We start from the raw sequence: 17,160 nt of genomic DNA, 5'->3' as shown, positions 1-17,160 counted from the left end.
GAAGTGATACCCAGGGTAAACCTACGATCTCCCATCCACTCATCAAGATTCCTCTTGAAGAAAGTCAATGAGGGACTCTGCCTAACCTGGACTGGGATTTTATTCCAGAGTGAAGGGAGCCTCTGGGTTATGAATCTGTCCCTCCAGCATGTCCTACTTATTTCAGTGCTGAGGTTCAAGTCTCTTGAGTGCGTATCTCGATGGGATTTGGATTTTCTGAGGTGCAGCATGTCCATTAATTCCGGGTTGGACATGGCTTTATACGTCAGGCACAGATCGCCTCTGAACAGGCGGTATGCCACTGAGTAGAGCTGGAGTTTCTTTAACCGGGCAGCATATGGCATCTGTTTGAGCCCTTTGATCCTCTTGGTGAGGTACTTTTGGGGTCTTTCCAGTTGCTGCAGGTGTCTGGTAAGGCACATCCCAAAAGGGGCATTGTACTCAATTATGGGCCTCATGAGGGATGAGTAAAGAGGCACGATGACCTCCCCTGATCTAGATGTGAATCCCTTCATTATTAGGTGGGCTATATAAAATGTTTTTCTAACCACTTTGGCCACGTGGTTGTCAAATGAGAGATTGCTATCAACTTGGGTCCCCAGGTCCCTAATTACTTCTTCTGTACTTAATGGATTACCACCTATGTGGTAATTTGTGGGCACTTTGTTTTGCCAAAGGGATGACTATACACTTTTGGCATTTAGCTTGAGGCCATGGCTCTGGCACCAGTTGTCTGTTTCTATGAGGCCCTTTTGGAGGATGCTTGTGTCGGCTGGAGAGTCGATTATGGCACCCAGTATGAAGTCATCTGCAAACTTGGTCAGCCACAGTCCTTCCGTGTTGGCCTCTACCTCCGAGAAATATATACCGAACAAGAGAGGTCCCAGGACTGAGCCTTGTGGGACACCACTTGTAACTGGTTTGGAGTCTGACATGGCTCCAGCAATTCTAACCATGTGGGTTCTGTCCTTGAGCCAGTTTGCAATCCATCTAGTGACATAGGGGTTTATATTTAAGCTGGTGAGCTTATCTATAATGCCCGAGTGGGGTATTGTATCGAAGGCTTTTGCGAGGTCCAGGTAGGCTGTGTGGACCACCTTCCCCTCGTCAATGGCCTTGGTGACTGTTTCAAAGAAATCAACCAGGTTTAAGAGGCAGGATCTGCCCTTAACAAAGCCAAACTGGGTAGGCTCCAGTGTCTGTAGGTTCCCAATATCTTTATTTATAAGGTCCATGATGATCCTTTCCATAGCTTTGCAGACCAAGCTAGTCAGGCTTATGGAGCGATAGTTTCCAGGATCCGTTGAGGCACCACCTTTATGGAGAGGGACCACTGTTGCTATACGCCACTCTTTGGGCACATATCCTGTAGTAAGGCTGAGATTGAACAGTAGTTTTATGTTTGGGTTTAGCTCTTCTTGGAGTTCATGTAGGACGCAGCCCGGGACACCGTCTGGTCCCATTGATGCTGTGTTTTTGCTTTGGAGGGCGGCTCTTACCTGAGCATCTGAGATGTCAGGGGGGCAGCACTCTGCTGGGATAGATATTTGCCCTTTTGGTGGGGAGGGGGAGAAGTTTGTGCTGAACCTGTCAGCTAGGATGTTGGCAATGTCTGTGGGTTCGGTGTATTTTTTGTCATTTTTGACTAATTATGAGCATATCTGGGAATTACCACCCAGGTTCCTAACATAACTAAAGAAAGCCTTGTGATTATCCTTAGTGTCCTCTGCAATTTTTCTCTCGAAGCTGGCCTTAGACAATTTTATGAGTGCCCGTAGTTTTTTGCTAATACTGATCAGTGATGCATTCCCTTTTTGGGATTTTGCTCTATAATTTAGTAGCTTCCTCCTTCTATTATATAGTTTGTTTATGGCTGGGGTCCACCAGACAGGACGTCTGCCTTTGGAGGATTGGGTCTTGGTTTTATTTGGGATCGCATGATCCATGCATTCCTGAAGGTGTTCATAGAATGCGTTTATAAAGAATTCTGCGGTCTGGGCCGTATTTTCCACAGGCCCGGGAGCTTTGAAGGATTCCACCTCAGTTTTGAGGAGTGTAAAATTTGCTTTAGAGAAGTTTTTCACTGTGGTTTTCTGGGCAGGGTTGGGGTCGGGATGTGAATATCCAGTGAGATTAGTTTATGGTCTGATCTTACCAGTGAGGGATACACTTCTGGTCTGGAGCATAGAGTCCCCATGTTGGTGATGATCAGGTCCAGTATGTTTTCCCCTCTTGTGGGAGTGGTAACAAGTTGTTCCATAGCATTTGAGTTTATAAATTCTAGAAACCTTTGGGCTAGGGTGTTGGAGCTAGAGTAATGCTCCCAGTCTAAGTTTGGGTAGTTGAAGTCGCCCAATATAATGGTGTTTGGAGAGACCTTCATATTTTCCAGTGTTCTCAGGAAGGCCGAGTGGGGTTCCTGGGTTTGGGAGGGTGGTCTGTAGCAGGCTATAAACTGGAAGGCAGTTTTACCCACTGTTAGTTGCACATGGATAGTCTCTGATGCTTCGTGCTTTGCCACCAACCTGGAGACGTATCTTTGATGAATATCGATACTCCCCCTCCTTTTGTGGTTCGGTCCAAGTTTTGGGGCCAAAAAGCATGGTATGAGGTATAACCTGGTAGTGCTGGGGTGCTCTCGGGAGCCCTGAACCAGGTTTCTGTTACTGCACAGATATCGGTTCTCCATGCTAAGGAGAGTTTTGAGTGCATGCATCTTGAGGTTTAGACTTCTGGCATTGAGTAGCATTACTCTTAGTTTCTTATCCCTTGTGATACCTATGGAGGTGGGTTTGTCTTTTGAGCCTTGCCTAAAAAAGGCACTATGGGGGTAGCAAGAGCCTTTGCCAATATCCGAAAGCCCAGGGGTGACAGGTGCAAGCCGTCCCTAGTGAAGCATCGTGGCTTGTCGAGCATATCATCCCAAGCTGACAGGCATTGGATCCCCTTTGAGTGACACCAGTACTTAAGCCAATTGTTGAAATTGATAATCTTGTCTTCATATTGTGGCATCATTCTTGGTGAGGGTAAGATGCTACTCAATGTCAGGGTCATACCGGCCTGGGCTACATGCTCAGAGAGCTTCTCTACGTCTCTTTTCATGTAGTCCGGGGAGGTACGTCTCAGGTCATTCACACCAGCATGGACAATGACTGAGTCATATTTGTACTTGCCTTGGAGTGACCTGAGTGCTTGTGTTATGTGGCGGATCCTAGCGCCTGACAGGCTGTTCACCGTGACCATCTCCTTGTTCTGCCTGGCGAGCGGGACGTCAGTGTGCCTGACGATAGAGTCACCTATTACAAGTGTATCAGGTGTGTTGTTTAGTCTTAAGGGCTGTGACTGTTCGGCACACTGGCTTTGTGAGATATGTGTTGCACGTGTTTTGTTTTGGGGTAGCGGTTGCTTGGGTGTCTGCTTTGGAGGTCTCTGCTGCTTAGGCAGATCTTTATTTAGAGCCTCCGAGTATGTTTTTGTGTGATTATGTGTTTGGTTTGCTGTCGTGGTAGGTCTATGTGAGACTGGAGTTGTAGTGAGTGTGGTTTCCTTCTCCTCCTGACTGGTTATGCCAGTACTGAGTTGAGAGAGCTTAGCCTCCAGTTTGGCTATATGGTTGCATCTCTCACATGTGTTGGAAGTTGTTGGGAGGAGGAGAGGGTTGTCTGTGTACATGAGGCAGTTGTAACATTGCCTCAAGATTCCCAGATTCACCAGCTGGACCGGAGAGGAGATTGACAACTGACCTTTGGACATGCTAGAATAATATTGGGAATTCCTTTATAATTGAAAACAAGGGCCAGTGGGGAGTGAGGGTGTAGTGCTTTTAATTTTTAGTGCTGACTTATATAATTGCTTTAGTGAGCAAGTGCCAGGTAACTTAAGTGCAATGTGTTACAGGTAACAAATGTAAAAATGACAAACAGTAACTTTCTTTCAAGTGAAACAAGGAAATAAGTACAGTAAGCAATGCAGATATCACTAGTGATCCACAGAAGCACTGAGAAGCCACGTATTAGGTGGAATTAGTGTTCCAGGGAAATAACAAGCAAACAAACAACAAGCATATAAACAAAGCTAGATTCAGCAGGCCTGGATCTAGTCTATGCTACAGCAAACAAGGTGTACCAATTTCAGTAAGACACAGTTCAAATATTCAGGCACTATAAACCTTTAACCAGAAATTCCCAGCTCAGAAGGGCAGAGTCCAGCCTCTTCTCCCACAAGAGTGCAGACCATGAACCTTCCTAATGTAAAATAACTGGCCTGAAGCCCAAGTGCTTAAACCAGAACTAATACACTTTAAGAATAACAGACACTGGGCTCTCAATCAGCAGTTCCAAACTTAGAAGGATGAAAGCTACCTGTCCTGCCACCTCAGTGCATGCCACAAACCTTCCTAATGTAAAACAACTGGTCTGAAGCCCAAGTGCTTAATCCAAAAGACTTAGAATGATAGCTACACTTTAATCAAGTTACTACCAAGCAGTAATAAATACAATTGAATACTTTAGAGAATGCCTGGATTAGTGCTCAAGTTACACAAACAAAGCTAGATCCAGCAGGCCCGAATCCAGTCTATGCCACAGCAAACAAGGCACCAACTTCAGTAAGAAGCAGTTCAGATATGCATGCACTATAAGCCTTTAACCAGAAATTCCCAGCTCAGAAGGGCAGAGTCCAGCCTCTCCTCCCACAAGAGTGCAGACCACGAACCCTCTTAATGTAAAATAACTGGCCTGAAAGCCCAAGTGCTTAAACCAGAATTAATACACTTTTAGAATAACAGACACTGAGCCCTCAATCAGCAGTTCCCAACCTAGAAGGATGTAAGCTACCTGTTCTGCCACTACAGTGCAGACCACAAACCCTCTCAGTGCAAAACAACTGGTCCGAAGCCCAAGTGTTTAAACCAAAAGGCTTAGAATGAGTTACACCAAGCAGTAATAAATACAATTGAGTACTTTTAAGATGATGCAAAAGTAGGTAGAAACACAAGTACAGTAAAAGCAGATGAAATTTTTTTTTTTCTGAACAAGTGCTGAGATCAAAGAAACAGATTTGAGTGCTGAAACTAGAACTGGCTAGTTATAAGAAAAAAAAACTAAGCTAAAAGGCTTCCCTCCAACACAGAAGGGCTTGGGGGCTCAGAAGCCTACAAATAGTCTATACCACTTAACAGGAAAGGCAGGAAACAAGCTTAAATTTTTTTTCTGTTTCCCAGATGATCTCTTTGTACAAAGTAGGAGTGCCTGAAATCAGAATATGATCTCACTGCACTCAGTTGAGTGAGCAAATGTTGTAGAAAGAAGTAGCAGTCCACAAAAACTACGAAAACTGATAGGCCAAAGAAGAGCCAGAAAGATAGAGTGGACTATTGAGGATAAGAAAGAAATTATGCATTATTACTATTATGCCAAAAGCCTAGAATTACCAGAGAATATACAAAAAGATTAAGAGATAAATTAGAGGAAAGAAAAATACTTTCACAGGAAAAACTGTCAGAAGCTTCAAATAAAAATTTGCATTCATTAATAGAACAGATTTTTGAAAAAACAGTATATAGATCAAGAAATGTTGATCTGTTTGGAAAAAGAAGCATCTGAGGAAGTGTGAAAATGTAAACAACAAAACATAGACATTTTTGAAAAGTATAAAAAATAAATATGGACATGGGAAAGAAAGAGAGATTTGATATGGTGCAATATTTATGCAAAGGAGAAAGCCAAGTTAACTGATATAGATAAATCAGTCTCAAAGATATTCGAAGAGAAATACAGGCAAAGGCATCCAGATATGGAACATTTCACAATAAAAAAATTAATATCACAAAGATGGAATGTGGAAAAGGTTAGTGACTCTGTCACTGTTGCTCTTCTGCCTTAACCCATTAAGCTGTTTACTTAACAGCTTAGGCCATGGCTACAATTTGGCTCCTAGAAAACAACAAAGTCTAAAGACTTCTCATCTTTTATTTGTCGATGATTTAAAACTGCATAGCTCATGAAATGAGGAACTGAAAGCACAGCTCCAGGTTGTCAAAACTTTTTCAGATGCTATTAGAATGTCATTTGGCCTTGATAAATGTGAAAAAGCAACCATTAAAGCAGAAAAACTGCAGCACCAGGAAAACATCAGTTTGGGACAATAATGTAATATAAAAGAACCTGAGCAAGTGGGAGTGTATAAATACTTGGGAACTGATGAAGGCTCAGCAATAAAACATGAACAAATGTGAGTAAAACTTAGTAAGGAATATTTTAGAGGTACTTGCATATTATCGCAACCACATTTTCACCCTGATGCTGGTTGCTTCTCCTTGTGTCAACTGGGACCAATGAAGTATGAGAAAACCTCAAAGATGTGTTTTCTTTAATGTGTTATTGTTTATAGGATGTTTTTTCACTTCAATGGCTGAAAAAATAAGGTTTGAAAAATAGGTTTCCCCATTTACTGCCAGCATCTCAAGATGTCAGTTAAGAAAGTCCAACGTTCCACTTAAAACGCGTTCCGCGTTCCTTTTTCTCAGCCTTTGCCCTGAGAACGGAAAGCATCAGGAATGAAAAGCAAAGCAGTACCCAGTCTAACTTCTTAAAAAAGTAATCGGGAAGGGCAGACTGTTAAAACACGATCTTGATGGTGGGTTTGTAAAACTAGTAAGGGTTTGCACATGTTAGGATTTGTGGCTAGTGTGCTCAAAAGCAGCTAATTCGTTTGAAGTGTGTGTGTGTGTGTGTGTGTGTGTGTGTGTGTGTGTGTGTGTGTGTGTGTGTGTGTGTGTGTGTTTCTAACATCGTACGCTAGGACTGTCCACACTCCTTTCAGGCCAACGTACGTATATACAGACAGCCACTGCGATTGCTCGCTGAATTCAATGCTTGATGTCTTTCAAGCATGCTAGCCACAAATCCTCAAATTTTAACCCTTACTCATTTTAAAAAGCCACCACCAACATCCTAAAAGAGTTTTTTTGCAGTCTACCCTTCCTGATTACACTTCCTTGTCATTGTTTGAGTAAAAAAGAAAGTCCAGCACGTTGGAAAATGTGGTTGCGATAATACTTAAGTACCATTTTAGAAGACTTAAATTAATCCTGAAAAAGCATTGACATCTAGGAACAAAATCCAAACAATAAACCAATTTGCTCTTCCTGTCCTAACTTACAGTTTTGGAGTGATCGATTAGCCCCAAAACGTGTTGGATAGATTAGATATTAAAACAAGAAGGATGTTTCATGCTCACCAAATTATCTATAAAAATCAGTGCATACCAAGATTACATATTCCCCGTTTCAAAGGAGGGATGGGCCTCCTTGAAATTGATTACATGTACAGATCTGCAATCGAAGGACTCCACACATATCTGCTGACCTCATGAGACCCAAACATAGTAAAAGTTTTGAAACATGAGGAGAATAAATCTAAGATGACTTCCTTGCTTAATCTAGCAGAAGCATATCGGTGTCAGGCAGGAATGAAAATTAAACCATAAGGAGATAATCAAGCAGCAAATGAATGTGCCAAAAAACAAAAGAAAGAATATAAGATGAAGGATCAGATGGAAAAGGCAAGAAGTATGGAAAATGCATAAATATAGTTGCAAGTATAGAAAACTTCTACAAGAACCTCATGTTGATCAGGAACGAATGCAGGAATGGTTAAGGAGAGGTGAATTCAAATCAAGAGACGAAAGGTTAATATTGGCGGCTCAAGATGGTGGGCTATGTACACACTGATTTACAAAGTCCATTGAACATGTGGGAGAAACAGACAAATGTAGGTTTTGTAAAACTGGACTGGAAACAGTCGCACACATCATTGCTTGTGACATACTAATGGCAGAAGGACTGTATACTGAAAGGCACAATAATGCGGCAAGACTGTTGCACTAGGGATTGTGCAAACACTATGGTTTTGAAGTGGCTGAAAAGCAATGGAAACATGAGTCACAAAGCATCATAGAAAATGATGGTCTACATCACATGGGATTATCCATTACCAATAATTCAGAAGATAGATGCTACAATACTGGATATAGTGGTCCAGGAACAGAAGAAGACAAGAGTAGCATTTATCATTGAAATGGCCACACCCAGTGACTACAGTGTCCTGCACACAGAGAGACACAAAGTTATAAAATATCAAGATCTGCAAGCAGAAAAGAGAGCAATGTGGAAAAAAAATACCCAAATAGTCCCAAATAGTAGTAGGAGCAACGGGTCTTATAAAATAATAAAAAAAAAAAAGAGTCTAAAACCTTATTTAGATATGCTACCAATGCATGTAACTCCATACGAACCGAAGGAGGAGTCATTACTAGGCACATTGTGGGAGCTGCGAAGAGCACTTTTGGCTGACATCAAAGACTGAAACAAGACTAACTTCATGAACCTTAATCATACTTTGACCTAGGAATGGGGTCCATTCCTGACATGGTATTAGAAACCCAAAAGACTTGGAGAAATAAAAAAGGAAAAGCTATATATTGCAGAGGATACTACTGTGATGGAGCAGACTCCCCAAACAAATAAAATGATGTTCCATCCATGTCCATTTTAAAGTGTAACTTAGATCTATGGATTGGAAACAGAAAATTTATCTCAGGCCTGCCCCCTGTAATACTAATGGATCTTTGCAGCTGTTAAATGCTTTATCCCATGATGGGTCCCCTCAAATTATCTATTGTATGATCCCATTTATTCTCATTAGGGTAATATATATCCATCAACCATCGGATGGGGAAGGCCAATCTGTAACAAAATGGGATAAGTTATTTTGAGCACAAAAAGGGAAACTGGCTAGACTTAAAATGGCCTGCAAGGGTAGCTAGCCTAATACTTACCTATGAAAAAAAAAAATACATATATATATATATATATATATATATATATATATATATATATATATATATATATATATATATATATATATATATATATATATATATATAGACCCACTGCTGGACTTTTTCAGTGGCCCAAGAATATCTATAGCAGTACATCTAAATGATATCTGTAAGACAGGTGTTTTGAATCAAAGGATTTTTGAAGGTTGTCTTCTGGCATTCAGGGTATCCTGCAGAGCAGTTCTCAACTCCTTTTACTATATCTGGTCAGTAAAATCTTGCTAGAGTGTGTGCTGTATTTTTGTCCTTACAGAGATGTCCTCTTACTATATGTCTGTGTGCTAACCTCATCACTAGATTTGGGCACTAATAGCTGACAGAGTACTTCTGCTCAATCCTTGCTCTATATATATTAAATAAATTCACACGTCAAAAGTACCTTTACACATCTAGGTATATTGTCCTTGATCTGCTCAAAGGGTCATCTTCACAGTGTGCATTTTTTAAATTTATTTGGCTTCCCAGGAGGTCAGCCAGCAATGGCGTTTCCTCGGGGTTAATATAATAAAAGGTAGACAGCATTGCATCCTCACTGACCTGTACTGATAGATTGCGTGTTGCTTCCTCATCTGTCAATACAGGTAGTAGGGTCCCTGGGTCTAACAGCTGATGCTGATATTCTTTACTGTTCATTGCTAGTCATGCCTTATTCATTTTTTCTTGTTCTTTTTTCTCTTTAGTGTTCCTTTATTTTCATTCAACAAAAATATCATTAGCTTGGTTTTCAAGAAGTTCATGACCCCCATATACATTATCCTCTCTTCTTTAGCTCCTTGTTTAGGTTATTTTATTTTTGTCTTAGTTACACTGAATATGGACACACCAGAAAAATAAATAAAAAAAGACAGAGCATGCAGGAGAAAAACGAACATTGCTGTTCTCCTTTAAACTTATTTTTTGCAGGGATACAAGAACACCCCACATCCCAAACCCCCAAACCTTTATATACTAACTCCAAGCTATATATACTATTTGCAAGATCACCACAGCTCAGAAAAGGGAATATTTTGAGAAATGGCCATCTCAGACTTGGTATATGAAGTCTGTTTCTTCAGCTATCAAGTCTCCATATTTTGTGACTTGTTCATGTGGGTCCCAACATTTCAATTGGTTACCCTTCAGTTTTCTTCATTTTACTGACTCTGTTTCTGTAGACTGCTCTAACAGGAATATGGTGAAATGTGTCATTAAATTGTCCAATTTATTCTTCCTTTTGTAACCTTATCAAAATGTATGCATCTTTGGGGCTTTCTAACTTTTTATTAATCTTTGGTAGACTTGTACTGTATGTGTTTATGTCAGGTGGTAACACCCCCTTTTCCATGACAGGTAGAAGTACAGCTGTGATATTATTCCCATGCTGGGCCTCCTCCTCAAAATAATAAGTTGATCTGTCAAAGGGAATACCTGCTTTCCTTGGCCTCTACCAGTCTTTAAAGAGAGGAAAATATTTTCCTACATATAGTGTATAAAAGTTTAAACATATCATAGGTTGATACAGTAGTACAAGGCTAATTGCCCTTGTGGGCTGTTTTAAGCCTAGCCAATTACCTCCGTGTGAGAATCAAACATTGTACCTTATGTCTGTAAGGCAAGCACCTTAAGCATTATGCCAACCTCCCATCCCGATATTCCAATAGGGAATGGGTGGCAAAATGACAACAGGATCACAGTTACTAAGCATCTCATCGAAAGGAGTACTCATTCAGGACTGCAACATTCTCCCCTCCCCATTAAAGTACAACACAGTATTAGCTACCCATTTACATTCCTTGGGAGTAGAACTCACAACCTTCTGCATCCAAAGCAAGTATGCTACCTTATCATATTTTAAAGTTAGAACAACAGTAACAGAATGAACTATCTACACAAAGTTTGTATTTCTTGTTGAGAAATGGGATAGTGTTTTCTATCTCCATGTATGCAAATTAACAAACTAAAAACAAAGGGTTTGGCTTTATTGGCCTGAAATTGTCCATAAATAGACTTAAAAGTAAAAGAAAAAGTCACGGACATTTAGAATTGCCATTTAGCTGGAACACCTGATATCCTTAAGGGGTAATTTACATATATCCCATGTTGTCTGTGATACAAGAGGTTTAAGGTATCACACAGTGGAAAGTCTAGCTTTGCTAGATTTTTCTTTGTATGTATGCAAATTAAGGACAATTTGCAAATACTAATGTAATTCAATTGGAAAGCTAATAGAACAACAAGTTTTGTATCACCATACATTTTCTGAAAAAATAAGTATAAAACTATAATTTATGACATTACTGATACTCCAAAATTCGTAGTGATTTAACACACAGTCAGCAGCCAGAGGTGAAATCTTAGAGCTGAACCTTGGTACTGGAACCACTGCATTGCCAATTTGGATTTCCATTTGATTTACTTAGCTCCTTTTCTAACCCTTTCACTATTTCCTCACATAACTAATATGTACCCTAACATTCCTGAACTACTTCCATTTTTTATCTTAAGCCTCTGTTTTTCTTACTTTTTAAATCACAGCTTTCAAAACTATTGTTTTTATTCACACACTAGGTAGGCATGACACTTCTTTTTATATTCTTACAAGTTCTTCTCTTTGGCTATTTCACTTTATCTTTGAAGTTATTGTATGGAAATATTTGCTGTTGTTCAATACTATGACGTATTTTGCTCAATTTTATATACAAAAACATTTATCATTGTAAGAAGCCTTATTTTTATTTACTTTACGTTTACCGGGATGGTCCGACTGAGCCAGTGGCCCATTTTCAGTGGAGGCCCAGGAAGAAAAGCTCTAAGAAAGAAATTATAGTAAAAAGATTTAACAATTAGAACAGAAGTTACAATATAATAATTAAAACAGTGATTGCTAAAAAAACAGTAGAAGCATATAATAAGTCGACTAGTATTAATTCAATCATAAAGCATAATAAATTAGGTATATAGTAGGTGCAGACTGCAATGTCTACAGATTTTACAGTAACCCCTGGTTTTAGGGAAGAGCAAGCTTCACTGTTATAACTGAAATAAGTATAACTGCAAAGTGGCAGGAAGAAGAGGAGAGTTAGTAGGAGGTTTTAGTTCAGGAAACGTGTGAAGTAAAATGAGGGCAGACCATCTTACCCAGGGGGTAATACAGGAACAGAGTCATTTATTGTTTAGCTGTTCTTTGAGAAGGAGTTTAAATGTTGAGGCAGTGGGGGTATTAACTATATGTTGGGGAATGCTGTTCCGTAGTTTTGCGATTTGATTTGTGAATAATTCCAGAGTAAACCCTTGCCCTTCTAAGGGTTTACTCTCTAATAATATACTCTATTCATACTTTGCTAAATAAGCCATGACATATCACTCTAGGCCTGCCTCTAACAGCCTATGAGCTCATTCTGGTACAGTGTTACACAGAACAAGTGATGCAAAAACAGTCAAAGTCATGTGGCCCTACCTCTCATCATCTTCTTTAGAAGTATAATTCTGAACATGTTCTTTCCATTCATCTGTTACCTAAAGTATAGAGAAACATCCTTTGAGTTATGAAAAATTATGCATCTATACAGACAGCTTTATGAACACATTTTTGCAATTTTGTATGAAAACTTATCATCATGACTAACTAATGCATGCTCAACTGATCTCAACAGCCTTCTTACATACTGTTCAATTCTGAACAAGCCATTCAACTATTTTGTACTCTTTGAGAAATCTCTCCAAAATGCTATTGGTTCTTATTTTGTTATCCAAAATTTTAAAGAAAATAGCCTGCAAACCAAGTGGTACAAACATTTGGGCATAGAAAGCATAAAACCCAAAGACTCAGAAATGCCATTATATTTTGTACTAAATAAAAAGCAGGTTTCAAGTTTACAAGAGCACACATTTTCTGTATGACCTGGATATCAGACTTGTGTTACTGACCAAAATGCTACCCTGCTTTGGGCTTGGTAGCTAGTCAATAGTCAGCCTTAACCTCCAGAACAATGTCAGCACCTACAGGTAGAACTTACAACTGGGAAGACTGAAGTCACCTTACAAGAAAATACCTTGGTGCATTCCACTGCAGGAAGCCATCACTGTGCAAGTCAATGACATTCTCTTTGTATACAGTGATGGAAACTGGAAAACATTCCTGTGCAATCCCACTCATCCAACATCGTGCCGAGAAATAACACACACCAACTGTGTCAACCATTTGAAAAATTTAGTTAAGTTTTTCAACAAATATATTTTCTATTTACACATACAAAATTAGCTTTGCTCTCAGAGTGTGATGTTGCAGTACACAGAAAAATATGAAGTTTCCACATCTACTTTAAAAAAACAAATCTTGCATTCTAGATTTCCAGCTTTTGCCATGCTGTTAAATGCAACAACATATGTGATCATTTTATTATCTTAAACAAGAGGCCAATACCTAAAGTGAAAGCTTTTTAAGACAAAGAACTTCAAGCTGGAAACTCAGGAACTAAGTACTAGCATTTCCAACTTTACACAGCTCTTCACCATGTAACTGTGAATACTAATACAATAGTTTTAGACTTCTTTATATAGTTGCTTATATAATAATAATGTTTATAGTCAGCACCTGTATCTGGAGCTGTGATGTCAATTTTCAGATTATTACAACTGAAATGCTGTAACTTTTCTATTTGAGGAAGCCTTATTTTGGATTCTCATACTACTCACAATAATATTTACAAAAGTGTGCTCATTTGACAAGTTCTAAGGAGACACCTTGAACTATATATTTATTTATTTGATAACAAGGTAAATGGACTAATGTGGTGAATCACTGTTTAGCTATGTCCTGAGTCAAAGACAATATAATACAAGAGTTTTATATTGACTAAGTATTCAGTGTAATTAAATCTTCTGTACTAGGCCTATTTGTCTCACTACTATTCTTTGCAAGTCTATGGAACATGTTTTGGATAAACAATAATATTGGTGACCTTATATCCCTGGATCCACACCAGTTTGTCTTTGCAAAAGGGAGATCATACCTGACCAACCTGCCTGAGACTTTGAAATGGCTATTGAAGCCATTGATAAGAGGCTTATGGTCCACATTGCTCGCCTGGACCTTGTCAAGGCCTTTGGCACTACTCAACATGTTAGAGTTATTGACAAACTCTCACAACTCAACATTAACCTATACATAGTTAATTGGATAAATAACAGGCCATCTGATAAATCCATACTGTTAAGGTGAGGTGTGTTTGCTCTATACAGAAAGACCTCACCAGTGCTCTCCCACAAGGCTCAGTTCCTTCTGCCTTTCCTATATACTTCTCTGGCATGAAAATTGGTATAAACAGACTATGGCTAACCACGTTTGCTGATAACTGTAAACTGGGGTTAGTTACAAAATCTAACTCTGATACTCAAACTCTCTAGCAATAGCCAGACCAAACAAATGTTTGTTGTGTTAATAAAGGACTTACCATCAATGCCAAGAAATGCAGTATAGTTTATTTTGGTAAATTTGTTATTACTTCCACTTAGCTTATAGATAAATGTTCTGCTTAAGTCTGACACAATAATATGTGGTGGTTAGAAAATCCTACTTTGCACAGCTTCTTCATGGTATCTCCTCTGGTCCATAGAAGTTATAATCCCACCGTATTCATCCATTATCAGGCCCATCATTAAATACAATGCCTTCTTTAGCACATACCTCACTAAGCACCTAAAGCAATGTTACAAACCTCAATGTTTTCTTACCAAAAAGACCCAAGACCTTGGCTTTTAGTACCCTTAGTTACTGTGATACATTACAATTATTGCCCTCTGCTCAGTGCCATATGGAATCTTTAGGGGTACTTTCTGCTTAAAATTCCATGCTGTGAGTAAATAAACACATTTTTAAATCTTTCACCATAACATAACCAGTGGTAAAGCAAACACCTGCTCTAGACACTTAAATCTTTACTACCACATCAACATCACCAAGTGGCATAACAGGTACCCATCTTGAGTTACTCCCCATTTATACAATTGGCTGTTCTTGCATATCAAGCAGAGTACTTCCCTAATGGCCTTTTAAACCATTCTGGATGACTGGATAGCTGATCACAAATTTTCAACTGGGATATGTGAGAAAAGTCTTTTTAATGGACACATTTTTAGTCTTCCATAACTACTTGGTGAAATAGCAGAGCTTCTCAAAGGTCTCCTTGGCCATAGCTTAGTAAGAAACTCTGAACCTATAGTGCAGGATGACAAACATGCAAGGAAGAGTATATGACAAACACTAATGCTACACATACTTTGTACTACAGGTGAATACAAGGTATTTCTTACCACTGCATATCTCACACACATAATAAATCAGTACTAATGCTAAGTGCAAATTAGACAGATTTCAAAATGAATCCTAAAAAGCTTAACCATTCTATCCGTGGATAAGGAATAATTTGCAGGTTCAAGCAATATTACACACAGGATCCAGGCGTAGAGCATGAGAAATATATTTAAAATTGTTAACAAAGGGAGACTCAATCACTACATAAACCTAGCAATCCCCTAATCCATTTGCATTTACTCCATTTTCTGGAGACATGATTCAGCCCACTTTTTACATGCTGTGTACTCCTGGGTACATCTTCACTCTCTTGGATGCAGGGTCTGAAGCCTGAAGTTTAAGATGCAAGTGTTGATCCAGCCAGGGTACATTTTGAAGTGATAAGTAAAGAGGCCTTACTACATTTCGGTAGGGGACAGTACTCAGAAGTAAGTAGTAGTTTGGAACATTTCAGATCATGTACTCATGCTTTAGGAATGGGTTACCTTTAGACACAGGTAAACAGTAGTACCTCTTGTTACCTACAGTGCTAGAAATAACACACTATCTGAGGTCTGAAAGGTTTTAATATTTGTGACTAAGCTATTGGCAAATAAGTGGTAATATTGTAATTACTATGTTAGTGCATTCTTACTTATGGCCAAATGACCTTCTGGGGATAACAGAAACACTGTTTGTTGCAAGTTTGTGTTTGGAGAGCTTCAATGTAGTGCGATATGGTAAAAGATGAGCCAAGTTAGGGCCATAGGTACCCGAACATGGGAAGGCTCTATATAATGACTTAATAGGTCTGTAATTATCACAATACATAGACTGTCTTGTGAGAAAGAGCTTTGGTTTAGTTTCTGTTTAACCAGATAATGATGTTGCACTTCTGAAGGACATATTGAACAATGAATATTGTTGGAGTTACCCCAAATACGGACTCACCCATGTTTATGATAGTTTGGGAAAAGAAGATGACCAACTGAATCTAGAAATGAAGCAGAGCTTGAATCAGGAATATGAGTGCACATTTCTGTTCTATTTATCATTTAGACAAGAAGTCATTGAACCTCCTTTATTACACTGGCCAGACCCCCTTCAAAATGATCATAGGTGAAATGGATTTTACAGACTTGGTTTTGCTGTATGGAACAACATACCAGCTGAAGAAAGAAATCAATAAAATTTGGCTTTTTTTGAAATCTAACAAAAGCAATAAATAAATAAAAATGTTCATCAAGCAAGCCCAACTGGGCCTGAGACCTATTTTCAGTAAAGGCCCAGAGAGAAAAGCTCCATTTACAAAATTAAAAGAAAGGCAGACAATATATACAATGAAAGTACTATAAACATAAATACGTGTGTGTGTGTGTGTGTGTGTGTGTGTGTGTGTGTGTGTGTGTGTGTGTGTGTGTGTGTAAACATAAATAGGTGCGTGTGTGTATGTGTATAAACATAAATACGTGTGTGTGTGTGTGTGTGTGTGTGTGTGTATGTGTGTAAAAAGATAAACATGTAAATACTACATTTTCTGGTCATAAATGTTAAAACAAAAACATAAGTTAAACATGAAGAAAGGAAAGAAAATGAAATAGGTTACATATGGTTATCCAAGTTTTCATGGGCGTACTTTTTACAAGCAATCACTAGGAAAATAGTATTGTCTACTGACACTAAGGCTTCAGAATAATAATGGATCCATCCATCAACTGGGAAAACTACTCAAGCATCAGTGCACTGGCCTAACGTTTCCTGCAATTCATCAGTTCCAATGCCCTGGACTAGCTCATTCTTACCCCCACTAGAGGAAACAACATCCTTGACCTGGTTATTACTAACATGGGCAACCATTGCTCTACACCAATAGTCAATTCCTCCCTGGTTAGATCTGACCACAGACTAATCACCATGGAAATTCACATCTCACCGAAACCCCTGCAAAGATATCCACCATGAAAAACTTCTCCAAAGTTGACTTTGGA

At 39.0% G+C, this 17,160-nt stretch overlaps 1 protein-coding gene across 2 annotated transcripts in view; it reads right to left on the bottom strand.

Annotated features, from left to right (window-relative positions):
• LOC122812253 (4F2 cell-surface antigen heavy chain-like) overlaps positions 1-17,160 on the bottom strand; it is a 767,505-nt gene that overhangs the window by 354,942 nt on the left and 395,403 nt on the right. For both annotated transcript variants that reach the window (XM_044084754.1, XM_044084682.1), the window contains exon 6: positions 12,338-12,396. In XM_044084754.1, the coding sequence (XP_043940689.1) occupies positions 12,338-12,396 (59 nt within the window). The remainder of the gene's footprint in view (positions 1-12,337; positions 12,397-17,160) is intronic.

This window comes from Protopterus annectens, chromosome 1.part0, assembly GCF_019279795.1.
Source record: "Protopterus annectens isolate FY-2018-M chromosome 1.part0, PAN1.0, whole genome shotgun sequence".
NCBI classification, from domain to species: Eukaryota; Metazoa; Chordata; order Ceratodontiformes; family Protopteridae; genus Protopterus; species Protopterus annectens.
Note: the sequence above shows the minus strand (reverse complement) of the source record. Positions and strands in the feature narration are given on the sequence as shown.